We start from the raw sequence: 27,122 nt of genomic DNA, 5'->3' as shown, positions 1-27,122 counted from the left end.
GCTGGGGTGAAAGAAAGAAAAAACTATTAATTTAGGAATTAAATTAAACGTAAAGTGCAGAAATGCAAAGTATGCATGTGTATATTAAGTGTGTGAGGTGTAAATAAAACAAACAATAAACAAACAATAGGGGAGTGCAAAAATGCAAATGATGTATGTAAGTATATGAAGTGTGAAGTGTAGATTTATATAGACTTAGGGCCTTTTCTGTTCGGCGCTGCATTGTAAATGTATAAATCTTGACAGCAGCGTTTTACACAGACTCTCCTTCCCTGCTTCTGTATGTCTCAGGTGATAAACGGGCTGATGGAGCGAGAGGACTGGCGGGATGCGATCCAGACCCCTCTGGGTATCCTACCAGGCGGCTCTGGCAACGCGCTGGCGGCCTCCGTCCACCACTACGCACAGTGAGTCCGTTAATGAGTCATTTAAATGCATGGACCAACAGCACAGCAGAAGGACCTTTTCTCAGCTTTAAAAAAAAAAAAGAAAAAAAAGATTTATCTACTTTGGGTGTAATTACGCCGAAGGCTGACTGGGCACATCGTTGCTCAGGAGGGAGGAGAGACAGCGGAGCAGCAGAGGTCACTTCAAGCTGCTGATTACTCTCAAAGGATGTAATGGGTTTAGAAACTTCCACATTATAAGCGATTACGGTGCAGCCGGGGAACCAGTCGACCCGGAAAACCGTCCGGGGGAGTCGTCTCCATCTGCTGGCTGGCTGTGGGCACAACATCAAATAAACTTAAACCCCCCCCCAAAAAAAACAGGACTATAATCGTGTTAAAGGATGCAGCGACGTGGTTGTTCCCAAGCAGTAATTGATATGTTGCGTCACGTGACTGTTCCTCTGCGTGACCCTCTCTCAGGTCGCCTCCGGCCTGGAACGAGGAGCTGCTCCTGAGCTGCGGCTTCCTGCTGTGCAAAGGCCTGGTCTGCTCCATGGACCTGGTCTCGGTGCACCTGGCCTCCCGGCGGCGCCTCTTCTCCTTCCTCTCGCTGGCCTGGGGCTTCGTGGCCGACGTGGACGTGGAGAGCGAGAAGTACCGCCACGTGGGAGCGATCCGCTTCCTGATGGGCACCCTGGTGCGCCTGGCGTCCCTCAGGGTCTACCAGGGCCGGTTGGCGTACCTCCCCGCGTCCGTCGAGCCCCGCCGCCCTCCCTCCTCACCTCAGCATCCCTCGTTCTGCTCCTCCCTCCCCTGCCGGCTCATACCCGACTCCTCCCCGAACCAGAACTCCCGGCGCAACCACAACAGCACCAACTGCAACCGCAACACCATCAGCAACTCCTCCAACAACGCCATCACCACCAAGAGAGCCGAGACCGGAGCGCAGGAGGACTCGCTGCTTCCCGGCCTGGACCAGCCGGTCCCCGAGAGCTGGACGGTGGTCCGGGAGGAGGACTTTGTCCTGGTGCTGGCGATCTACCAGTCCCACCTGGCCGAGGACCTGTGGACGGTGCCCGGCGCCACGGCGGACGACGGCGTGATCCACCTGTTCTACGTCACGGCCGGGATCTCCCGCCCGGCGCTCCTCCGCCTTTTCCTGGCCATGGAGAAGGGCGGACACCTGGCGTGCGGCTGCCCGCACCTGGTGTACGAGAAGGTGAAGGCCCTGCGGCTGGAGCCCGCCTCGCCGCAGGGCATGATCACCGTGGACGGGGAGGTGGTGGAGTACGGGCCCGTCCAGGCTCAGATCCACCCGGGACTGGCCAGACTCATCTGTGGATGAACCCGGATTATTTTAATCTTCTTCTAGAGCTTTCTGGTGCGGCCTTTTTATCCTCCGAGTGGATTTCTCTCTCTCTTCGTATGCTGTGTTTTCAGAAGTGCCAAAGACATTTCATCAGCCTCTGGACATTCCTCTATTTTTCTACAGAAGCAACTCATCCTATTTTTATGGACCCCTCTCTCTCTCTTTCTCTCAATGTTGGATTCAGGGTCAAAGCCATGGATGGTTGTTCCTGCTGCTGGCTGGTCCTAGCTTAGAGGAATGGATAGTGTGTGTGTGTGTGTGTGAGAGATCTTGGTGTGTGTGTGAGAGGAGCTTTGGCACATAGCAGTTCAGTGGCTGAGGAGTGCATTGTGCACTCTGCTGTCGGACCTCATAAGCGTGACACACGTGAAGAGAAGCACATTTTCAGTCTGGGGAGAAATAGGCCACGCCCCCTGTCCCGCTGTAGGCCACGCCCCCTGTCCCGCTGCACCGCCACAGGCCGACTCTGACAGCATCCCTGGATTTGATGCTGAAAAATCTTTAATCTTTGCATACTTATATAAACTGACTACAACCTGGCCAGCTGAGGTTACACCTCCACCACTTCCTGTCCTGCCCGCTCTCCTACTCTGCTTCATCTGCAGCCGTCATTAGGAACCGCCTCCACACACACTTTCTCCTCCCCCTCCTCCTGCTATGGACAGCTCCTCACACACACACATTAACACACACACACACACGTTCCTTTGCATCTCTGCAGCACTTAGTGGGGGGGAGGGGTGACGGGCTGCTGCTGTGCATATGATCCCCTCTCCTTCTTGCCATCTTAAGACTGTACTCTCCCATCAGCACCTCATGTGTCCTTAATATGAAGCCTCTGCAGGGGAGTTTGCCTTTCAATCGCACGAAGGGAAAGGTTTTAAGCGCTTAGACGATGATTAGACCGGTTGAATCTCACCAAAAGGGGAGAGAGGAGGGTTTAGTTATTGAGAGGCATGCGATCAATGTGAGCGGCACAGAGTCAAGTGCTTCACGTGGTGATGATGATGATGACCGCAGCAGTACTGGTAGGCCCACAGGTATGCAGCAGCTGCATGGCATCACTTGGAGAAAATAAACTCATGCTCTTCATATAAAGAAAAATAAAACCAGAATGTCACGCTGTGAGGGAAGACGCTACAACAACAAAATCACCTCTCATGCCGAAAGTTAAAAAGCGGAGCGCCGGCAGGTTAATGGGGTTCAGAGGAATGCTGATTATGAGCTTCACCGGTTCGGATGAAGTCATCGCTGACATCCCGGGTGCACAGCAGCCGGTTGTTTCTCTGGAGCTTTGTGAAGGAAGAGAAGTGGTTGCCCTCCGCTGGAAGGAGAGTAAATATTCAGAATTCTCCCCATAATGCAAAGAGAAGGGAGGCGGCTTCAGGCGCTGTAGTTTCTTTCTCCCTGTGGGCGATGTGGATATTGCTTTAGCTCCAACATGATTTAAATATATATTTTTAGGACTTCTCGTGCATATTGAGCGTGATTAAAAACCTGCACCACCTGCATTCAAAGGATGTAAACAGGTTTTCCCGGTGGAGAAACACCTGCAGACTCATTCATCTCCTGACGTCCGTGTTTCCTGACACATGCGTTCTGCAGACATGTAGTCCATCGTGAGTCGCCCAGCCGGTATGAAGACAGACTGAATCAAGTGAAATGTGCACCCTGATCGCTCAACTCTTTTTAACTATGACATTTTGAGCAAATCATGCATTTCACACATTGTGCAAAAGCAGAATAAACAACAAAAACATGCATGTGGCCAAACCCTGCAACACATTTAACGTAACTGATATTTGGAAGGTCGGAGCTGCTGTGGGCCTCAGTCACTCATCACTTCATGGATGTCAATACGACCTGTTAGCTAGTCCATTGTGTGGAAGAGACAAGACACAAAGATATGATGGACTCATATTATTTAACTGTACACTCCCTTAATGAACCATAACTTGAAGTTGACCTCTCCCTCCTCACTGCAGTGCGGCTTCGTTGCCTCTAACTTGGTTTACATGTACATCTCCTGTGTGACGCTCATATAACAAACTGGTCCTGCTCATTGCTAAATGTATGAAGCGCATCTCATTAGGGCCGACATAAGCTATGCAAACGCCTCGTCACGGCTGGGGGAGGGAGGGGCGCCCCCTGCTGGACCGTCCTGAGATATGCATACATACCTTTATCTCTTCACCTCTTCCCTGCTTCTTTACAGTCTCACAGCATCAGGCTCAGCTGCAGGAGACAACGTCCATCTTATTGTAATTTACAAACAAAGCTGCAAAATCATATTCAGTGTCGACATCTCGGTCGTTACACCGCTGTTAACCTCATGGTGCTGTATACTGTGACATTGTTTATTCCGCTGGCTGCTTTAGTGGTTTAAAAAGATAATCTTTGTCAATAACTCTCATTGCATTTTATAAATGAGTTGAGAAAGTGAGACACATCTGAAGTGATCTCATGACTGGTGGTGAATGTTTTTGTTCATTGATTCTCGTGGTGCAGTAGATCAGGGGACCACAGTGATGTGGGTGAATGTGTTATTCTGTCCCCCCAAAACATAATTATAATAATGTCAATCGCGTGCCACGTATTTGCAGCTTTTCGTTTTGAAGTAAGTGCCTTAGCCTTCACCCGAGACAGCCGACAGAAATAAACAGTGGAACGGATTCTTCAACACAGTGGACTCTGGGAGACGGTAACCAGGTGTTCCTCATCTCATTGTTGTTTCTTGTAATTTTTTGTTTTGTTTATAGATTACTTTTTTTTTGTAAAAGACCAATAAACATATTCAAATAGAAAAAAAAGTGGCTTCCTTTTTGTGTGTCACATGTCTCAGTCAGCATTCCTGCAAGGGAATTACCCACAATTCATAGCAACACGACGCATCACATTCAGCCAGGCGTATTACATTTACACGGAAACATTAAAGATTGAACATTATTAGAGACTTTATTAGACGGCTTTAATGATCAGACGTTTCATTTTGTTCTTGAAGCTGTTTGAAGATCCAAAAACGAATAAATAGATTATTTGACAATTTGCTCTCATCTTGTAAGACAAGAGCCTGGAAGACGTTCAAAGCAGTAAAACGTATAAAATAACTCCATGTGCAAAATAGGATCCAAATATATTACATCTGAGCTTCGGCTTCAGATGTCGGGAAAATAAAACAGTTCTGATCTGTAGAGTTTATGGAAACGCAAATGATGACAATGCTCTTTTATTTATATGATCCTGTAAAGGAAAAGTGTGTATTACTTTGTGTACTTATAGTGTATTTATATCTCTTGTGATATGACACTTTACATATTGAGACCTTTGCAGCGAGACTCTTTATCCAACCAAACCACATCATATCTCACAGAGAGACATTCTGATTTTAGTTAAAATATTTGACATCTTAATCAGGTCCAATTAATCCAAAGGGTGTATGGATGTGAACTACCTGGTAAAGCAGAGTGCATTCTGGGTACAGAGAACGTGTAGTGCAACGTGTCCTCCACCAGAGGGAGGCAGAGACTGTGTCTGGTCTCCTGTTCCCGTGTTGTGCACCATGTTTACTATTTAAAGTGCCTGAATGTCACACTTTGAGGTAGAGGTCACTGGAAAGTTCACAGCTCTGGAGGCTGCAGCCGTCAGGTGAACCTTAAAGTACAACAAACATCTCTCTTCATGCGGTACTTAGACTGGGAAATGTAACCTGGAAACATCCACTAAGGATTTATTGCAGGACTGAAAATATACTGACATTATGAGTCTAAAACTATAACATTTCTCATAAAGTGGCCACTAAATATGCATCTATGACGCAAGAAGCCTTGAAGGTTGATGGCCTGCAGATGGCAATATAGTTTAGTGATAGTTTTATGAAGGAGAACAGGGTTGTGTGTGTGCATGTACGTGTGCGTGCATGCGTGTGTGTGCGTGTGTGTTTTTGTGTGTGCATGTGTTTGTGTGCATGTGTGTGTGTGCATGTGGGTGTTTGTGTGTGTGTTTGTGTGTGCATGTGTGTGTGTGTGCATGTGGGTGTTTGTGTGTGCGTCTGTGTGGGTGCGTGTATGTGTGTGTGTGTGCATATGGGTGTGTGTGTATGCGTCTGTGTTTGTGTGGACGCGTGTATGTGTGTGTATTTGTGTGCGTCTGTGTTTGTGTGTGTGTTTATGGGTGTGTGGGTGTTTGTGTGTGTGCATGTGGGTGTGTGTGTGGGTGTGTGTTTGTGAGTGTGCTTGTGTGCATGTGTGTTTGTGTGTGTTTGTGTGTGTGTGTGTGTGCGTGTGTGTTTGTGTGCGTGTGTTAGTTTGCGTGTGTGTGTATTTGTGTGTGTGTGTGTGCGTGCATGTGTGTGTGTGTTTGTGCGCGTGTGTGTTTATGGGTGTTTGTGTGTGTGTGTGTGTTTATGGGTGTGTGTTTGTGTGTGTGTGTGTGTTTATGTGTGTGTGTGTGTGTGTGTGTGTGTGTGTGTGTGTGTGTGTGTGTGTGTGTGTGTGTGTGTAGAGAGGCTGCAGAAGTCTTGTTCCACAGGAAGCCGCAGGTCGCGGTGGCGTGTCCTGTCTTTGTTTCTGCGCTCTCTGTCACGTGAGGCTTGAGTCTGAAGGTCACCTCTAAGCTGCTCCTGACTCAACCTTCACACGGACCCAGGATGACGGGCAGCCGGGCCTCGGTTCTGGACCGCTGCTTGAATGTTGGGGCAGGAGGAGATGCTGCTCCACCAATAACTAACGTTAGCGTTCTTTAGGACTGTGGGCTCTAACACAGTGTTTTATCTTTCTATCCCCAACAGGTACAGACTCTTTACACGACCACACACATCCAGCTGAGTCTGTCTGTGAGAATAAAAGCCCATGTGGTTCCTCTGGCACATTCTAACGCCAATACTCCTCCATATATACAGTGATGTTAATTATGGCATATTTTAATGTGATTGCAAACATGTGCTAATTTATTTACTGGAAAGGAGAATGATGCTTCTTGTGCGTCTCGGCCCACACAGTCTGTGAATAGCTGTGAATCATTTTGGGATGTTATCCACTGAAGGAGGTTGCTGTTCAAAAGAAGACTTTAAAATCACGATGTGAGCGTTGTTAACTTCATCACTGGCAAAGAATATTTGTACTTTTTAAATTTATAATCAATTAAAGCCTAGAATAAAACACACCTCAGGGATCTTACTATATATGATAAGGGTTTTATCGTAAGTTCTGTACCACCAACAAAGACCATGTTTCTCATGAACGCAAATTAGTTTATGAGAATAACTATTAAATATAAGATCAGAGACAAATTAATTCATTTAAGAGAGACTTCATTTAGTGAATTAATACATTTATTAGATTTGAATTCATTCAATTCAAAATCACAAATTCAACACATTCAATGGTTATGACAGAAATTATTCATATAATGAGAATAGTGAGCATGATAACTGTGGATATAGTAGAATAATAATGATAATAAAAGCAGTAATGGTATAACTTTAACGCTAACTTTAATGCTAACTTTAACGCTAACTTTAACATTAACTTTAATGCGAGCTTTAACACTAACTTTAACGCTAACGCTAACTTTAACGCTAATGCTAACTTTAACACTAACTTTAACGCTAACTTTAGCGCTAACTTTAGCGCGAACTTTAACGCTAACACCAACTTTAACGCTAACTTTAACGCTAACTTTAACGCTAACTTTAACACTAAATTTAACACTAACTTTAACACTAACACTAACTTTAACACTAACACTAACTTTAACACTAACACTAACTTTAACGCTAACTTTAACTCTAACACTAACTTTAAAACTAAATTTAACACTAACACTAACTTTAACACTAACTTTAACACTAACACTAACTTTAACACTAACTTTAACGCTAACTTTAACACTAACTTTAACACTAACTTTAACACTAACACTAACTTTAACACTAACTTTAACACTAACACTAACTTTAACACTAACTTTAACACTAACTTTAACGCTAACTTTAACACTAACTTTAACACTAACTTTAACACTAACACTAACTTTAACGCTAACTTTAACACTAACACTAACTTTAACACTAACTTTAACGCTAACTTTAACACTAACTTTAACACTAACACTAACTTTAACACTAACTTTAACGCTAACTTTAACACTAACACTAACTTTAACACTAACACTAACTTTAACACTAACTTTAACACTAACACTAACTTTAACCCTAACACTAACTTTAACGCTAACTTTAACACTAACTTTAACACTAACACTAACTTTAACACTAACTTTAACGCTAACACTAACTTTAACGCTAACTTTAACACTAACTTTAACACTAACACTAACTTTAACACTAACTTTAACGCTAACTTTAACACTAAATTTAACACTAACTTTAACACTAACACTAACTTTAACACTAACACTAACTTTAACACTAACACTAACTTTAACACTAACTTTAACACTAACACTAACTTTAACACTAACTTTAACACTAACACTAACTTTAACGCTAACTTTAACACTAACTGTAACACTAACACTAACTTTAACGCTAACACTAACTTTAACACTAACTTTAACTCTAACTTTAACGCTAACTTTAACACTAACACTAACTTTAACACTAACTTTAACACTAACACTAACTTTAACACTAAATTTAACACTAACTTTAACACTAACACTAACTTTAACACTAACACTAACTTTAACACTAACTTTAACACTAACACTAACTTTAACACTAACACTAACTTTAACACTAACTTTAACACTAACACTAAGTTTAACACTAACTTTAACACTAACACTAACTTTAACACTAACACTAACTTTAACACTAACTTTAACACTAACACTAACTTTAACGCTAACTTTAACACTAACTGTAACACTAACACTAACTTTAACGCTAACACTAACTTTAACACTAACTTTAACTCTAACTTTAACGCTAACTTTAACACTAACATTAACTTTAACACTAACTTTAACTTTAACACTAACATTAACTTTAACACTAACTTTAACACTAACTTTAACGCTATCATTAACGCTTACATTAACGCTAACATTAACGCTAACTTTAACACTAACATTAACACTAACATTAACGCTAACTTTAACGCTAACTTTAACACTAACATTAACACTAACGCTAACTTTGCTGTTAGCTGCTAACTTAGCTATGTTCCAGACAGGTTAAAGACCCCTAGACATCGAGCTACCTGGATGTTTTAACAGCCAGATGTGTGCTGTCTTTATGGCCTTTCTGGTAAAACCACCTGTTGGTGGGTTTGTTGCCTAAATCGAACTGTTGGTTTATGTTGTCTAAACCTAACCGGTAGGTTTTGTTGCCTAAACTAAACAGTATATGTAGTTATTTTAAGCCCAACCATTATGTTTTTCTTCAACCTAAATCTTTTTTACAAAATATATGAACAGACAATAATCCATAGTCACCGATATATCAAAATAAAGATACAGATTTTATCCCTCTCGACGACAGCGGCCTTATAAACGAAGCTGCGGCGTCACGATGTGGCGGCGCTGGATAACTAGCACGGATCCTCCAGGAGAGGAAATACATCACAATGCAAACTACAGCAATGTGGCTTCATCATTCATGCTTTGTCTTCTCAGACGCAGCTCCTGAATCATTTAACTCCCGTGGGTCTGGAGAAGAAGAAGAAAAAATACTTTTTAAAGAAAATAAATCATCGACCTCATCGGCCCACGCAGCCGGAAAGCAGATCCATGTGAGCAAACAACCTCACGTAACCTCCTGTACTTATGTAAAGGAGTCCGTGTTGAGGATGCTGAGCCGAGTCTCATTCATTCAGGTGACATAACGTGCACGCCCACAACAAGTCTCCTCCTGCAGGTGTTCAATGCCTCGCTCGAGGGCTCGATGACGCCTGCGTTCTCCACCTGGATGTAAAGCAGTGACCTGTGATGAGAGCTGACTTTTAATCACGCGCTGCAGATTAATAGCATATCTCATAACGTCTCCTTCGTCTCTGGCCTTGCAAACATAGTTTGATTTCAGCCACACAGGTGGTCCGGCAGAGTGAAGTTGAACCTAATTGCTTTTTGGGAAATTGTGTTTTTTTCAGTTGAGGAAATGAGGAGCATCTCCCTTCTGTCAAACTCTTTAATTTTGTTCTCCCCCTTCTTACTTATTTTCCGTAACCTTTCCTGCACAGGATTAATGAAATGCCACTCCAACAATCAGCTGCATGCCAGAGGAGGGTGTGGGCCGGCGGATTGTGTTTATGTGTGTGAGAATTTAAGCTCTTTTCCCCCCCTTCTTTTTCTTCTACATGACCCTCCCTGCTGCTCTGCCTCAACAAGATCCCAAATCTCTTTCTCCCTGATTGGTTGCAGGACAGCCGGTATATAGATCCCATCTGCTGTGAGTCTTAAGAGTTTTGAAATGTCATCTGACAACATCACAATGTCGATAAAAAAACCACAATGATAACCTCACCTTTCAAAATGTGCCAGTTCGCCCAGAGCTAGTCTGTCGGATGTCAGAGTTAATCTCCATTCTCTAAAACCAGGTGTGTCTACAGAGTGCATTCAGACGTGTGAGCCACTCCAAAGCTGGTGTTTCACCAATAACTTCTGTAATGCAATAAATCATGTTTCAATAATACTTTTTGTTGCATCACAGGACTTTTTTTATTATTGCAGCAAGAACTGTGGTCATTTTTTCTTCTTCTTCTTTTTTTAAACCCAAGTAGGGCGTCTGATTGTGTTGCACATCTGTGTTCTTTCCCCGAGGCGGCCGGACACCCTGTCAGCTGGTGTTATAAACTGCAGGGCCGCCAGAGCACATGAGATGGCGAGAGAGTTGTTTCCCACAACAGCTGGGCAGTCGGTATAACTGGAGGCGCGCTGCGTCGCCTCCTAGAGGACAGCGGGCGAACTGCACCTCATCCAGGGGAGGAATCGATTGTTCAATAATCGTGAAAGAGGGCGAGACAGGTCTCCTTGTGGATTGCAATTAACTGTAATCTCATATTTCATATTTGTGGACTACTTTATCGCCTTTGTACGAGCCCTGTCAAGAAGAAAGGAGAAGAAACAAAAGGTTTCATATCTCGCAAACGAGTTGATTTGGATGCAACATATTTACTCAAATATTAGATTTTCAAGACCTCCGGTTTCTTATTCGGTCGCTTCAGTAGTTCAGCGCAGAGACCAGCAGGACGGGAACACTGAATCGTCTTACATCACTGCCAAGTGTCACATAACAACCATGTGTGTGTGTGTCTTTAATCAAGTCAAAACAGGCTAATGGGACAGTTCATTACCCAGAAGACCAAGTGAGCAGGAAAACGCACTAATTAAAGAGTGACTCACGTCTTGTGTCAGAAATCGTTGACATCAAAGGATGTCTGAACCTAGTCCACCACCACCACCTTCCTGCACGCACACACACACACACACACACACACACACACACACACGCACACACACACACATCTATATTTACGTGTGTATGTGTTTGTTTGTGAGATGCTTGGCAATTGAAGGACCCAACGGGCGGTTCAAAAAGCAGAGACCCAAAAGAGGGCTGAGTCACCGCTTTGTGTGTGTGTGTGTGTGCGTGTGTATATGTGTGTATGTGTGTGTGAGCCCATTGTGTTGTCTTTATCTGTATTGCTACTCCTGAGGCTGAGTGGAAGTCTGGCATTATCATTTATGATGAGCTCGGAGGGCTCAGCTCCAATGAGATGACGTTACGATGAGCCCTATACGAGCCACTGTGTGTGTGTGTGTGTGTGTGTGTGTGTGTGTGTGTGTCTGGTCTCTCATCTCCATATAAATGGCCTGAGGGAGAGGGCTTGGCTTCTATTTAAATGTGAGTGTTTGTATGTGTACGGGGTGCTATTCTTGGATCGAGCCGCCACTATCATGCGGTCCAATCATCCACGAAAACAAAAAGCATCATCACAAGACCTTCACTGTGTGTGTGTGTGTGTGTGTGTGTCACTGGCTCAGAGATTTGCATGATGTTTGAGATGGTGAGGAAATGAAGCCACGCAGTGTGAAGCTGCTTAGTTCCGGGTAACGTTGCTCCGCTCGCTGACGAACCAGGTCACCTGAGTGTCTGGCAAACATTCACCTACAGATGGCTTTTCTCTCTTTTTGGTTGCTGTTCGTTCTCTTTCAGGTTGATGCTCGTCTGTCCCACCTGAATACCATGGAGACACCTGAATACCATGCAGACACCTGAATACCATGCAGATACCTGAATACCATGCAGACACCTGAATACCATGCAGACACCTGAATACCATGCAGACACCTGAATACCATGCAGGCTCCAGCTCAGAAAATCACGAGATAAGATACAGTAGCTGCAGGAATGGAAACAGAGCTTCACAGAGAAAATGTTGATTGTGACTTTTTCCTGCCACCGTTAATTAAGTCAGCCAAGCTCTTAGGTACAGTGTGCCACATTTAAGGGTTCTATTGACAGAAATTGCATATTATAATATAATATATGGCATATTTATCAATATTATTAATAAGTACCATAAAAGTCGGGTTATACGCCGCTACTACCTCCGGTCAGCGTCCCGCTGTAGCAAGCTAGTAGCAGCGCGCTGCTACTAGCTCCCCGCTTCTGCTGCTAGCTCCCCGCTTCTGCTGCTACTGTCCGAGTCCCCTCTGCCCAAGTCGGGTGTAGAGCCGGGGTTGGTCCCTACCTTTGATGGTTGTCGGGGAGCTAGCGGAGAGCTAGCGGAAGTTAGCGGAAAGCTAGCGGAAGTTAGCGCGGAACTAGCATGAGCGCCAGCTGGCTACAGCGGGGTGCAAATGTGGACAATGACCGAAGGTAGTAGCGGCGTATAACTCGACTTTTACGGTATTAGTGTTCTTTGGTGTGTAAACACGTTTTTCGTTACCTTAGAATGAGCCGTTTATATCTATAGTCCTCTTCACGCAGCCGGCGGCCATTGTTTCTACGGTAGCCCAGAAGGGACAAACCAAACACTGACTGTTCGTTGCACTATTAGTATATAAATTGTATTAGTGACGATCAGTGCCAAGTGACAACAATTCAAAGGTGCACATTTACGACGTGTTCTTTCATGACCATAAACTTCTTTTATGACCATAAACATGAGCACTGTATTTTATTTTAGTCCCAGTCCCACAACACAGTGCTGCAGGAACCCACGACAGCACAAAGTGCGTATTAATCCACCGCTGAAAATAGTCCCCGTCCAATGTTCTTTGCCTCCAAACTGCTTTCCAGGAGGAACCGGTGGAGATGGAAGTGACAGCCACAGGCGGTGGAAGCTCTGTGAGATGTTCTTATAGACTGAAATAGATTAGCTGGAAACTAAAGTCGTGGATGCTGAAGTCAACAGTCAGATTCCACGTCTCCGTGTCTCCTGCTGGATCTCTCGGTCTCTCCATCTCCTTCCGCCTCGTGCTTTCTTCTCACTTTCTTTCTTTCTTTCTTTCAGATAAGACAGGATTTTCTGTTTCTCTCGCCTCCTTCTCTCTGCTTTCCGCATCTCAATCACTGCTCTTCTCTTTCCACCCGTATCCTCAGTGTGTGTGTGTGTGTGTGTGTGTGTGTGTGTGTGTGTGTGTGTGTGTGTGTCTGACTCATTCTAAATCTGTATGACCCAGAAAACTATACTCCACCATTTACTTCTTTGTCGATTCAATTCTCTCTCCTTTTTTTTTTTTTAAATCATTTTTGGCAAAAAAAAAAAAAATACAATCGAAAACTTTTTGCAGGTGTTTTGGTCTCTTTTCAGCACCGTTTCATTTTGTTTCATAATCTTTACATTGACAGTTAGCTTAGCTTAGCGCAAAGACTGGAAACAAGGTGGAAACAGCTAGCCTATTTGCTCTGAGCAATTTCCTGGAAACATGCAGTAATTCCAGGAAATGGTGAAGCCCAAACCCGTCCCATAATACACGGCAAATTGTGATGCGTCCCATAACCTCCTGGAGTCTTCCCCGTTTCCCCCGGCAGCTGTTATGAAGCGAACAGGACGCAACACGTTCATTAGGAGCTTCACTGGGAGCTTGGCGGTGGATGTCAGCTGGCTGGTGCTTCATATTTACTCTCCAGACACGAGTCTCAAAAAGGAACTATTCCATAATCCAACGATGAAGAACATTTGTAGCAGCACATGTGACTATAAGTCGTTTAATTATTCTATCTAGCATCTTAATACATCTTCATATTCTCAACCAATGGATTGGTTTTAGAGCCACATGGAGACGTTCAGTAGTGTGGGAATATTTGCATATCATTCCTCCCTAAACGTGCAGTCAGCCAGCCGGCGGATGCATCACTTTGTCCCTTTACCGGCTCGCCGTCAGCTTTTCACTTAAAACAAATCAAAGTCAGTCGTGCTGCACATTGAAGCTTAACGCGTTTCTTTTCCTGTGGAAATAAATAAATCATCCCGCCGCTCACACAAGCCTCGATCCTTCTTCAGGAGGAGCTCCAGAAGATGAGGCAACATCTGATGAAAACGATCCTTTTGGGAGCATCTCAAATGTGCTATTTACTTCTGGAAACGTGGCCGACTCACAGCCGTCTGTCATGGAGTACAACCGATATTTTAGCAGAACACTAAAGCTTCCTGAACCACAGACGGCATCGCGGGACGACCGGACCTTTGCTCGCTACTTTTTACTTTTTTGTTGTTGTTGTTGACAGAAGTGAAGCTTGAAGAAAGAGATGAATCCGATGTTCAGCACATCTCATATGCAGAGCAGCATTTCGCGGCTCCAAAGGGCAGCCAGCCATGATTCATACCGTAAAAGTCGGGTTACGAGCCGCTACTACCTTCAGTCAGAGTCCCTGTTAGCTCCCCGCTGTAGCCAGCTGGGGCTCCTGCTAGCCCTCCGTTACTTCCCCACTAACTTCCGCTAGCTCCCCGAAAACCACCGAAGGTAGCGGGACCAGGCTGAACACCCGACTTGGGCAGAGGGGACGCGGGCAGTAGCAGCAGCAGCGCTAGCTAGCTAGCATCTCCTAGCTTGCTACAGCGGGGACACTGACCAGAGGTAGGAGCGGCTTGTAACCCAACTTTTACGGTAATCTATAATTTATAAAAGTATTAAATTCCTAGTGTTTGCGCTGGGAGACAACAACATCTCATTTCAACTCCCCCCCTCCCCCATGGGAGCAGATTGGGGGAATCTAGTTCGGCTTCTGAAGCAAAACAAACAAACAAACAAGACGACAGATGCTCGTTTCCTGTCTGATGCATGAATTACGTTCACTTCAGCCATTTCATTGATGTCATCCATGAGTTTATTTGTCATGCGAACAGCACCTCGGCACATTTCCGAATTTCCGATTTCAGAAACCCTCCCTCAAGGGCGCCATCCTGCACGCCGCTGTTATAATCTGCAGGACAGATAAGTTGCGCTTTGCTTGTTTTGGGGAACAGCCGCTCTGACTTTGCCTTCCAGGCAAAAGAAGCATTATGAATGTAAATGGGATGGGGTGTAAACAAAAGAAGAGATCAATTACCTGACACCCTTTAGTCTTTTGATGGACAGCACACAATGGAAGAATACAAAAATAAGCACAAAAAAAAGGTCAGAGGCGTCGGAAGACAATAAAATGCAGCATCAGCGGAAACAATTAAATGCAGAAGAGGCTCGTTATAATACACAAGAGGGACGGAGGCTCCCACTCAGCTCACATACACACGACATCAACAGCCATGAGGTCCGTCTTTTGAACATTTTGCTGTTTTTATATTAAAGCCGAAGTTCACATTCAGGCGGCGGCATCCTGAGATACCAGACGACTGCAAAGCAAAGAAGATCTGAATCCTTTTCTGAGATACTTCATTAAAGATGTATCGCGTATTGCTTTTGCTTCCACTGGATCCACAGTCAATCGAGAGTTGATCGAGGTCAAGGCAGCTCGACTAATGTGCAGTTCTACGTAAAAGGCAAACTTCTTGGTTTATAAATGCTTTATCTGTTCATTTTCTTTGGTAATACAAAACAATTTCAAAGTTTTTCACGTGGCAAAAGATAGCATATAAACAACTCAAAACCATTAAAAAAAAAAACTGTAGAATCATTTAGGGGAGGCAGCTGGTTCAACTCCAGGGGACCAGGCCGCTGGAAGCATCAGAGGTCACGACCTCCAGCCTGAAAAGAATTTCTAGAGAAACAGAAAAAGTCCTCCGATCCCTCCTCGTCCGCACCAGCAGTTGGCGAGTACCGCAAGTCACGGGTCAAAGGTCAGACATTCATTCAAACTGACAGCGTTCCCCATTTCTTTCACAGTTTTTCTCTTAAATCTTGATACAAGCTTATCTTTTCTCCGGGTGCCGGACTAGCCGGTGCTCTTGCGCCCCGGTGCCGGAGAGCTGGCTCGGCCTGCCTTGCTCACCTTGTCCTTCAGGCCCTTCAGGCTGTACAGCCTGCTGAACGTCAACCCAAACGGGGACTTCCCTTCCTCCTGCCAGTGCTCCTCCTCCGCCTGGCTCTGGGCGGCCTCTGCTCTTGGGACAGGGTGTTGAGTCTGCGCTCTTCCGGCTCTCGTCCGGGCCGCCTCGTCCTGCTTCCGCCCGGCCGTCCCCGGAGAAGCCGGTCTGGACGGCGGCCTGCGAGGCGACGGGGCGCTATCGGAGATATCGTGGGGCGCCTTGCTTTCCGCCTGGTTCGGCTGACGGCTCCCCCAGGGCCGAGGCCCCAACGCCTGGGTGGCGGAGAGGGGTCGAGGGGGTCTGGACGGCCGGGAAGGGGACGGCGACGCTTCTCTGTTTCGCTGCTGTCCTCGCAGAGTTTTGGGAAGAGCATTCAAAAGCTAGGGAGAGAGAGGAGAAAGGTGAAAGCATAATAATTACGAGGGTGTATTCACACGCCAGCTTCTCATGCATTTTATTGGTTTTATTGGAACCTGTATGTCAAACTTTCCTCACGAATGCAGCGGCAGTGTCGTGAAAGCTTTGTTGCAAACGGAGAAGACGAGTACTTTGGGTGCTAATGTCACTCCACTTAATATTACATGACGGAACCGAGTTAAAACACGGCAGCGACACCTCGCCGACTCCAATGGACGATTGTGTGAGAAGAAGCAGACACTCGACGGCGAGCGAGTTACACTAGAAGTGGAAGCATCAATCTTTTAACCGATTCATCAATGTTGCATCAGCGCTTCATTAAGAGCGTGCGACTTTAATTCGGGCGCAGTCTCCTTGTTCAATAATGAACAAGCGTCGGCTGTTTCAGCTTAGTGACGCTCCGCTGGTGCATACAAACAACCTAGACACACACAGACACACACTAATATATATATATATATATCATTATTTTATATACATATATATAAGTCATTTAATTTTTTACAAGCCAACTGCTGTTTTTTTTAGCATGCTTTCTGGGTAAATACAGTGAAGGTAGTATGACTCAAAAAGTTTGATATTGATATTTATTATTTCATGATTAAACATTACATTGTAAAGGAAGTACAAAATGGTCTAACAAAATGTTCTAACTCTCGAGGTACATTTTTATAAAGCAATTTAAAAAAAAAGAGGTTCATTAGAAGGACAAGCTTGATCATTTGAAAAATATTCTTTCTGTTTTCCTGTGTGTCATCTGTGTTGTATTGGTCTCATCACTCTGTTCCTGTTTGTCATGTCCACCAATCAGCATTCAGCTTCCCCGCCTGCAACCCGTGACATGTTGGCTAATTTAGCTTAGCACAAAGACTGGAAACAGAGGGGAACACGTAGCCTGGCTCTGTCTAGAGGAAACTAAATGATATCAGGTTATGTCTCTTTTTTGTTCTGTCTAGCCGTTTCCCCTGATTCCAGCCAGTATGCTAATGCTAAGCTAATTAGCCAGCACTTTTAAAGCCTAAATCTATAATTTTTATCCTCTCTGGTGCAGAGCGGTGAAACGCAACAAATCAGAATTAACTAAGAAAAGTATTGATGAGGACACACACACACACACACACACACACACACACACACACACACACACACACACACACACACACACACACACACACACACACACACACACCTTGTATTGCTGTTCAAGAAAGACTATTTGTATACATACACGAATAATAAAACAATGTCGATTATTTTCTTAATTGTCTTTTTCACTCAAATTATAATAAAAAATAATCAATAAGAGTATCGATCAGCAACCGATTAATAGTATCAATGAAAGCCTAATAATACGCAACCTTAGTAACAGTGATTGGAGAGTCATCTGAAACAATAGATGCATTAATATTTACACATCTCAGTTTTTCACTGCAAACAAGGAAATACAAAACTACAAACCACCAACAGGAGATGAAGTATTCTCTTCTCTTAACTCAGTAAAACTACTTTACAACCAGATATATCTGTAAAGACGTCTCTGCCGCCTCACTGTTCATACCTTCTGTCCGTCAGTGTCTCTCCTCTCCGCACCGCTGGGTCCTAGTGCCCTTGCCGCCGCCTTCTCCTTGTCTGGCCTCTTCCTCTCAGAGGAAGACTTCCCTGGCTGGAGGTCACCTGTGGACATTCGCTTTGGCCCCGTTCTCTCATTGGTTGAGTCTCCCACGTCCACCAAAGGTTTCTCCGCCACCGATTGGTTGAGCACCCTCTTTCTCTTCGGGGCTTGGGCCTCCTTGTGTTGCTCTCCTGTCCCCGTTGGATCTTTACTTTCTATAAAAAGGTCTGCTCTTCTCTTCGCGTCCTCGCTGCCTCTCCTCTCCGTCCCCCGGTAATCTCCCTCTGCCGCGCTTCCCCCCCTTTCGTCGTCTTCACCCCCATTTTCTACGTTTTCCTCGGCCATTTTTCCTTTTAAAGAAGACAAAGAGGAGACACTCGCAGGCCTTGATGAACTCTCTGTTTCACTCCCAAAGGCACTCCAGTCTTTTATGCCTACAGTGATGCTCGTGGCGTTGGGAGTATTGCCGTGCGTGAAGCCAACGTAGTCCTCTGGGTTGCGGAAAGATGCCCGGTCAAAAACCAGCTCGTGGAAAGGGGAGTCGCTGCACTCGTAGTACTCCTCCGAGTTGGTGGAGAGGGCGGAGTCGGTTCTCGCCGATGTATACCCGTCGGACGTCGGCGTTCGGTAACCGCCGCGCAAATCCGGCGTGTGCGTCCGCGAGGAGTCCCGGGTGGGCGTGCGCGGGAGAAATCCGTCCGGAGTCGGAGTGCGGGCGAGCGCCGAGAGCGACCGCGATTCTCTCTCCGGGGTTGGCGTCCGGAAGTCGGGCACGTGGGTGTCGGAGAGATGCAAGCGCACGGGTCTTTCGGGTGTGTGCGTGCTCGCCTGGGCTTTCGGGATCTGCTCCTGGAAGGCGTTGTGGTTCACAGCATTCGGTGTCAAACTTGTCCGTCCTTGTGCGTCTTCACTGTGTTTAGGCGAAGCAGGAGGTTTTAAAGAGTCCACGGCCTCGAATGCAAGCGCATCCTTTGGAGTCAGCTCACTGTACGATATCCTCTGAGGTACGTGTGCTCTTGCGAAGTATGCCTTTCTTTCCGACGCGCTCTCTCTTTTTTCATTTGGCTCCGCCGGAGACTCGCAGCCGGTTGAATCTCGTCCCGGGGCCTTTATCTCTGGCCGTACCGCGGCCACGCGCTCTATCTGTGGGGTTAATTCGCATTCTGTCGACATCAAAGTCTTGGGCTCGACATCTGTCGGAATTATCTCTTGAATATTCACGCTCTCTGCCTTTGGCGCTTCAGTAATCAAAACATCTGACTTGGCTTTGCTTCCCGCGGCAGACTGCATGGCTGCTCTCTCGCGTCGCCCATCTGCCCCCTCGGCCTTTGTCTCTCGGGAGGTGCCGCTCTGCTTTTGCTGCGCGGGACCTCCGATCCCCAACGCGCCAACCGCATCTTTCCTCGCGGTCTCGGGCACGCTGTTTTCTGGCGAAGTCTGCACCGCAGCTGCTAAAGCGCGCTCATCGAGGACCCCGGGGCTCGTCCCGGGCTTCCTGAGGACACTGAACTCCGGGAGCTTCTGGCCCTCGCCGACGACGGAGTCTTTGATAACCAGCTGGACTGTACGAGGTTTCGGGACGGGAGGGGGAGGGGTCGAGGACGGGGACGCTGGGGAGGATGTGAGGGGAGGATTGGGAGTTGTAGAAGAAGAGGTAAGAGGAGGAATGGAAGGAGACGAGGAACTGACGGTCCTGCTTGTCGTGGCGGAGACGCGACTGTTTTCTGAGAGCGAGCTGACAGAAGTGGAAGGGGTGTTCTTGGCGGTGGGAGAGCTTGCGCTCGGTGTCATTTCACAGGAGTTTCGTGGCTGCAAGTGAAGAGCTTGTGAGGGCGAATCTGTGCACGGCGGCGCCGCCTCCGCTTGCAGGGCGTGCGCCCTGGACGAGGCGTTTAAACGGGTTTGTTCTCGCCGTTCGTTCTCGCCGTTGAGGATCTCAGAAGAGCCAGAGTCACTCTTCGGTCCGGATGCAGGTGGTTTCTGCCCAGTCGTCTTTACAGGCACTGCGTTGAGTTGCGCTGGCTGAGCTCCGTCCACCGCCGACTCTTCGGCCTTGCTCTCTTGGAGTTTACTCGTCGCCCCGTGTTGGGCGGCGGTCCGTCTCAGCTCGGCGACCTCCGGCAGGGTTTCCTTCGGCTTGCTGAACGGACTGCTGAACCGGATCGCCTGGCTGGTTTCAAACATCTCGGATCTCTGCAGGTGGTTCTGTTTTGTTTTCGTGTGATCGCGGATGTTAATGAACCCGATCACGTCGCTGGCGGGGTCCGGCTCTGGCCAGGTGGGCAGGTATGACATCATACATACTTTCTCTAGATTGGTGAGTCCGGGGTGGATGGGAGGATCATCCTGAACCGGTTCCTTGCTCACCTTCCTCCGCCCCCCCTTCTTGGTGTCTGGGTTCTTGGCCTCTATCGGTTCAGCAGGAGGGACCGGGCTGGGACAGCTTAAAGCAAGCATGGCATATCTGGGGCTGTACATTCTCCTCGCGATGGCAGCGGAAGGAGCGGCCACCGGGACCGGCTGCGGGAGCGGCTCCAGTTCGGGTTCGGGCTCCGTGACGACCTGCCGGAGGTCGACCGAGCTGGAGGTCGCGTAGAGGATGCAAAACAGCCGGTCGAAGGCCTCCACTGCCTGGCCCGTGACCACGGTGATGAGATTTTTGTCCAGCCGCGATGACATCCAGGTGAAGCTGCAGAAGACGCGGCAAAGCGTTAGACTACTTTACAGCAAGATAAAATAAACACCTCTCATACTGTGGACATGTGCACCAGACAGACAAGTACAGAGCTGCAGGTAAATGATGTATTAGTGTCCTATTACACACAGTAATGTACACTGATGTATTACTACACTGACACAGTTACAACCTGTAGAACAGTGCATTTCTTTACTCGCGTCTCTCTAAACTCACAGAAACAAAGACAGGTGGAGCACACGAACATAACCTGTTTCTTTCACCGTCACTCACTTCATCTCTTTCTCACGCACACAGACACACACACATGCATAAAAAGTGCACTGACCTGTATGATCCAGACACAGCTTTGTCTCCATCGATGAACATGAATCTGTGTCCCATTCGGCCTCTGACCTTAGTGCAGGACCGGCTGTAGAAGTCTGCTCCATCTGTGCAGCGGACACGGAGGTTCTGACACACACACACACACACACACACACACACACACACACACACACACACACACACACACACACACACACACACACACACACACACACACACACGATAAATGTCATATCTCCTCCAGATACAGAGCTAACTTTAAAACATAAGATGCAAAGCTGCAGAACAACAACAGTGATGACCTCCGTGTGACCTTGTGGTTTTCTATTCTTTATTTGAACTTAAAGAGGAAAAATGCATCGGAGATTACAATCGCAAGAAATAGTCGCTGTGTCAAGTGTCAAGCAATACAATGAACAATGCACCTCAATGATTTTATGAGGTAACCTTATCGCCCTTTTTTGAATATTTACAGGCTGATTGACGGCCAGTTTATATGTAAATAAAATAAAAAGAGCCGGTATGCTGTTCCCAGGCCCCATCCTCTAACCGCTGTAATGTGATTAAAGCAGAATGCACAATGACATCAGTAAAGCACGCTATGGACGCTATTTTCACATGAAACCATATCGACGTTTAAAATAAACTGCAACGTTTACATGACGTACAGCACTTTTACATAAAGACATACAAAGACATTAGGACTGTCTACTTTCTGCCCTTTAATTTAAGCAAGTAATTACACCAATGTAAATACTGTGATTAGGTCTTACAACATGGTAATCGCCATAATTTCATCTCCGTCGTGTCTTTACTTGATTTGACAGCGTGGACCACACTATAATCTTGACCAACTTTGCTGCTCTTTGTTGTGACTTGTCTGCTTTGCTCCTCTCTGTCTGAAAAGCAAGGTATGTATACTGTAAAAGAACAAAGAAAGTCTGCCTTCCCACAGATTAAAATCTGGCGTCCCGCAGGGCTCAGTCCTTGGTCCTCTGTCGATTTAAGATGTTTCCGGCACTCCTTGAATGCCGTTCAGTCCAGAGAGATGAGGTTGATTTTTTTGACATTTCCACAAGCTGTAGCCCTTTAAGCCCTAACCCTAACCCCTAATCCTATTTATTATTTGAGTTGTGTTTAGAGGTTGTACATCGGGATTATATATTATTGTAGCCCTGATTTTTATGTTTAATTTTATACCTAACATGTTTGTTTTTTTTGGGGGGGGGGGGGGGGATTTATACCATCATTTTTTTCTTGATTTTCCTGATATAAAAAGGGTGCCCCGATTGGGGGACCCTAGGGCTCAACAGGTTAATGTCTCATCGCCTTACAGTGAAGAGGTTTAGCATTTAGCTTGTCGCCTTGTGCACAGTTAAACACGGGCCCTCTGATAGGCCGACAGGTGTGACCGTTTAGCCGTAATAAACTCACTGAGCGCTACCATTGAACTAACATTCATGATAAGCAGTTTATGGAGCTGGAGTCATAAAAAGGACTGCAGCGCTTCAGATATGAAAGGAACCTCGAGTCTCTCCGTTTGACTCACTACCTTTCTTTGTTTCTCTTCCGTCCTCCTTTCTTTTCTTCATCTGTACTTAAGGAATCTAAAAAATTCAAAAACAACATCCTTATCGTGTCTGTCTGACTTGTTCGTAGTAGATTGTTTAGCTCTGTGGCTGATTGACCTTTACTCAACATGCCACTACGTTGGTTGTTGTGGGTTTAGATTCAGACTGTGTCTTTTGGGCAGGGCCTTCAGGTCCTGAACTGGAATGCAGCCCAAAAGAAGTTGACATAACCAGTTGTGTTGATGCAGCAGAAGATTCCTGGCGTGGCTCGGGCGTGGCTCGCCTCGCGGTAGAAATTCTCGTTTCCCTCCCTGCTTTGGTCCCACCCTTCACTCCGTCTTCCCTCAGCACATTCCTTTGGCCAACTGATTTGATAAAAGTCAGCAAATTGATTTTCTCGCTCTGTTTGTTTTCAGCTCCAAACCGCGGAAGAGTGTTTCTCAACTTAAAAAATAATAATAAGACGATATATCACGATCTCAATGGTGCCTTTTTGATAAATCACTATAAATGAGCGCCATACGATATATATTTGTTTGGTAAATCTCAACTCTCTTTCATGAATGTGTTATTTTCAAAGGCAAACAGACATGTTTTTTTTCCTATCATCGGTAAAACAAACAGAATGTACGTGAGCCTCTCAGGTTAGATTCACTGTTATAATAATAGGCATCAATAATCAGTGCAATATTAACATTAATGTGCAATAAAATACTTTTTTGGCGACCCTGAGACAACCTGTGGGTCCCGACCCAGTCTTTGGGAATGACTTGTCTCGATGATTAAGTTGTCCTTAAATGTGAAACTATGAACCACCAAACAGGCTTTTAATTGCAAAGCGCACAGAGAAGAGCACCGAGCTGAGACTCCAGCTCATTTTATCTGTTGCATTGTTAAAATGGATTCTGTCAGAGACCCCTCAAGAAGGCGGATCCCAGCAGAGACACGGCACACAACCGGGACACCGATACATGACATTGTTGTGCCGGCTGTCAAACGTTAAAAGCACTGGATTTGTTGGTTAAGACTCAGTGTGCAGGTGAACCACACAGCAGCTTAAAAGCACACAAAAACCTGCCGTTACCATTAATGCTATTCGCTCTGACAACAAGCGTCAACATGCGCTGCCGGCAGAGTCGGTTTGGATTAAAATAACAATCGCTCTTCATGTATTTCTGCAATATTTCCCAGGCGCACCAGGCCCGCCGTACAGAATATTGTAGAATACAGAAAACTCCTTGAAGGGGAGCTGTGACATGGGCTCATTGAAGTGGAGGGCTGGAGGCTCAGAGGACACCGTGCTGCTGCAAACACACAATGTTTGCACATTGCACTTTGATTTTGGGACAAAATAACGTGATCCGAGACCTTCCTAAAGAAGAAATTGAAAAACGGCATTTCAAAAAAAGCAAGCTGTTGCTGAGAGAATGAAAAACCGGTAGAAACGGTCATTTGTCATGTGGAGCTGTCACAACCTGCCACATGGGACGGGGAAGCTGTTTTGCTCATAAAGCGTCCGGCTGTTTACAAGCATGAGACGAGGTGAACACTTCCTGTCACCATCATCCTGGACAAAAACAGTATTTCTGCAGGATATGTGTGTGATATAAGCGTGTGTGTTCCCTCGAGGTCTCCTGAACACTTTCTGCATCTTCAATGTCTCACTCCTGTCTGCCAAATAGTGATCCAGAGCATCGTAGTCACTTCACTTTGAACACAATTAGCTGAGCGCGTTGGGAGCCTTTGTATGCAGCCTTCTACTGTATGTTGGAGTATCTAAATGATCCGCCTGTAGAAAGGAGGAACGACGCAGCGGACTATACTGACCACCGCTGTTCGGCGTTAATATCTGAAGTCCTATCATTCAGAGATATTGTCCTAAATTGGCAGCTTGATCCAAAGATTCCTTTCTCAAGAATCAAATTAACTGACTAAAGAGTTCTTCGTTCCCTGTAGCGTACTTCTACGTGCAGCAACACGACCAAAACGTGTTATTTTTCATGTGAATCGGCCAATGAAAAAACAAATTAATCGATGATACAGTTCCAGCTAAGACGGTTGGTTGGTTGTTAATTAAGTGTGCGTGTGTGTGTGTGTAAAAGAGAGAGAGAGAGAGAGAGAGAGAGAGAGAGAGAGAGAGAGAGAGAGAGAGAGATGGCATGTGCTTTCACTTATTCATGCATAACAGAAACCTCCTGACTTTCTTTCAGAATATAACTTGTTGTTCAACCCCTCGCCTGACTGATGTATTTCAGTCTCAAAAGGTGATTTCCAAACATCTGGAAGTCCCCTCTGCTATAAAGATTCACTCTCCATTCGTGAAACATTCACTCTCTATGACACTGGAACCTCAACGGTCACATTTCCTTCCTTTTCAAAATTAATAATGAACTTTCCCTTTCTGTCCGCGGAACCGAAAGTGCTGGCGCTTCCTTTTTTTTTTAGACATACAGCCCCAATTTTCAGCAAAATATTAATTAATATCTAATTAGTGAGCACATATTGACTCCACAGATGCATCATGGGTGGATTTGGACCTCGTCGACGCTCACCTTGAGGTGGCCGGCGTGCATGTTGGCCCTCTGACACATGGACTGGAAGTGAGGTAGAGTTGTGCGTTCCAACAGGATGTAGACGGAAACCTTCCTCTTGAAACCAGCATCCAGCAAATCCCTGAAGATGTCGACATCGGTGAACACATCCATCACCACTGCTATTACCTGGAGACACACACACACACACGGGTAAATACTCATCCATACATGCATAGTTTGTGCATGCATGTTGGGAAATACGTGCACTTTATTACAACACAGTAAGAACAAGCCTCAGGCGTAAAAACACTATGCAGTATTTACTCTTTTCTGCCAAAACAAATATTATTCAAGTTGCTCCACAGGTTTGAGTAAAATATAATCTGACGACTTTTCCTTCCCACAAGAAAATTCTGAAGGCAATAATTAAGGGAATTCATGGTATTTCTTCTCCCAGCTTATATGACCCATATATCTTCTTTTTTTTTCCTTTTTCTTGTCAAAAGCCCACGGGATCCGTCATGTAACACTGAGAACAGCTGCTGAGGGAAAAAACACCTCACATAAACTCCACGAAGAACACGCTGCTGTACATGCAGGATCATGCAAATGTACGACATAACAGATGTTAACGCCGCTGATAAAGCAGCTTAATCAAGTTGCACTTTACTCTTGATTGTCACAATTCGCTCATCGGTCTGTACTCTGACCTCACACTCTGACCTCACACTGACTGACAGCCGAGGAAACATTCATGTCCACGCTGCAGTTAAATACAGCAGGTCAGAAATGAGAACAGACACTCATATATATATATATATATATATATATATATATATATATATATATATATATATATATATACTACATAGGCTCTAATACAAACCAGAGTCGGGCAATATATAGGCTAGATAGTGTCTTTTCCAGACTGTTCTATTATTGTCCTTTACCTACTTAGTCACTGCATCCACAATACTGATGAATATTTATCAAAAATCTCATAGAATACATTGTAAAAGAGCCAATAGTCAACGCTATAATATCGCGATAATCAATTAAACATGTTGTGATATTTGATATAAACCCATTCCGGGCCCCAACATACCTTTTGCGCCTGCGCAATCATTTTCCTGACAACCTCTTTGATGTGCACCTGACCCTCCAGGGGCGGCTGCGCGTACACGGTGGTGCGCGTCACCCCGCGGTAGGAGACGTTGTCCGGCCAGCTCAGGTCCATCTGCGGCACGGACGTGTCCGACAGCTCGGGCCAGTAGTGCAGCGACAGCGGCGGCTCGTCGTCCTCGGCATTCTCCGGGAAAAAGAGCTCCGCGCCCGGGTCGTAGGGCTCCGACAACTCGGCGAGGGTCTCGAGCTCCGGGTCCGACAGGAAGCCGCGCAGGTCGTGGGCGCACAGGTACTTCCCAAACGCCTCGCGACCGTCCCGCAGGAACGCCTCCAGCGCGAGCCGCTGGTCTTCGCAGTACAAGAACTCCGGTTTGGACTCGTGCGTCCGCGGGTTCACGTGGTTATCGTCCAGGCACTGGACCTGGGACAGAGCCATGTTTCTGGCTCCCAAACAAACACAAACACACTAAACTTTACAAATCCGCCCAAAAGCGTCACGACGCAGCTCCTCGTAAAAGTGGTTCAACTCCTCCGTGGTTCAAACAGCGGAACGGTTTGGCTCCAGACTTGTTGCACGCGTACTTCATGTCGCTCCCCTCCCTGCTGCGGTCTGCCGTGGAGGTCCTCTGGCCGGCTGTGGAGCATTAA

At 45.9% G+C, this 27,122-nt stretch overlaps 2 protein-coding genes across 2 annotated transcripts in view; one reads left to right on the top strand and one right to left on the bottom strand.

Annotated features, from left to right (window-relative positions):
* Positions 1–1,734, top strand: part of sphk1 (sphingosine kinase 1) — a gene marked incomplete at both ends in the record, with an annotated part of 15,179 nt that extends 13,445 nt beyond the window's left edge. The window contains 2 exons of the mRNA XM_079233720.1: positions 292–407; positions 870–1,734. Of these exons, the coding sequence (XP_079089846.1) occupies positions 292–407; positions 870–1,734 (981 nt within the window). The remainder of the gene's footprint in view (positions 1–291; positions 408–869) is intronic.
* Positions 1,735–15,050: 13,316 nt separating this feature from the next.
* On the bottom strand, positions 15,051–26,910 carry LOC306749584 (uncharacterized protein; the record flags this gene model as incomplete). The annotated part of the gene is made up of 5 exons (XM_079232896.1): positions 15,051–16,573; positions 18,169–20,911; positions 21,246–21,370; positions 25,368–25,535; positions 26,455–26,910. The coding sequence occupies 5 exons, from the start codon at positions 26,908–26,910 to the stop codon at positions 16,100–16,102; spliced, it is 3,966 nt and encodes a 1,321-aa protein (XP_079089022.1). The 3' UTR covers positions 15,051–16,099.
* Between the last annotated feature and the right edge of the window lie 212 nt (positions 26,911–27,122).

Source organism: Taurulus bubalis (genome assembly GCF_910589615.1).
Source record: "Taurulus bubalis genome assembly, chromosome: 17".
In the NCBI taxonomy this organism is placed as follows: domain Eukaryota; kingdom Metazoa; phylum Chordata; class Actinopteri; order Perciformes; family Cottidae; genus Taurulus; species Taurulus bubalis.
This window is presented reverse-complemented; position numbering and strand designations above follow the sequence as displayed.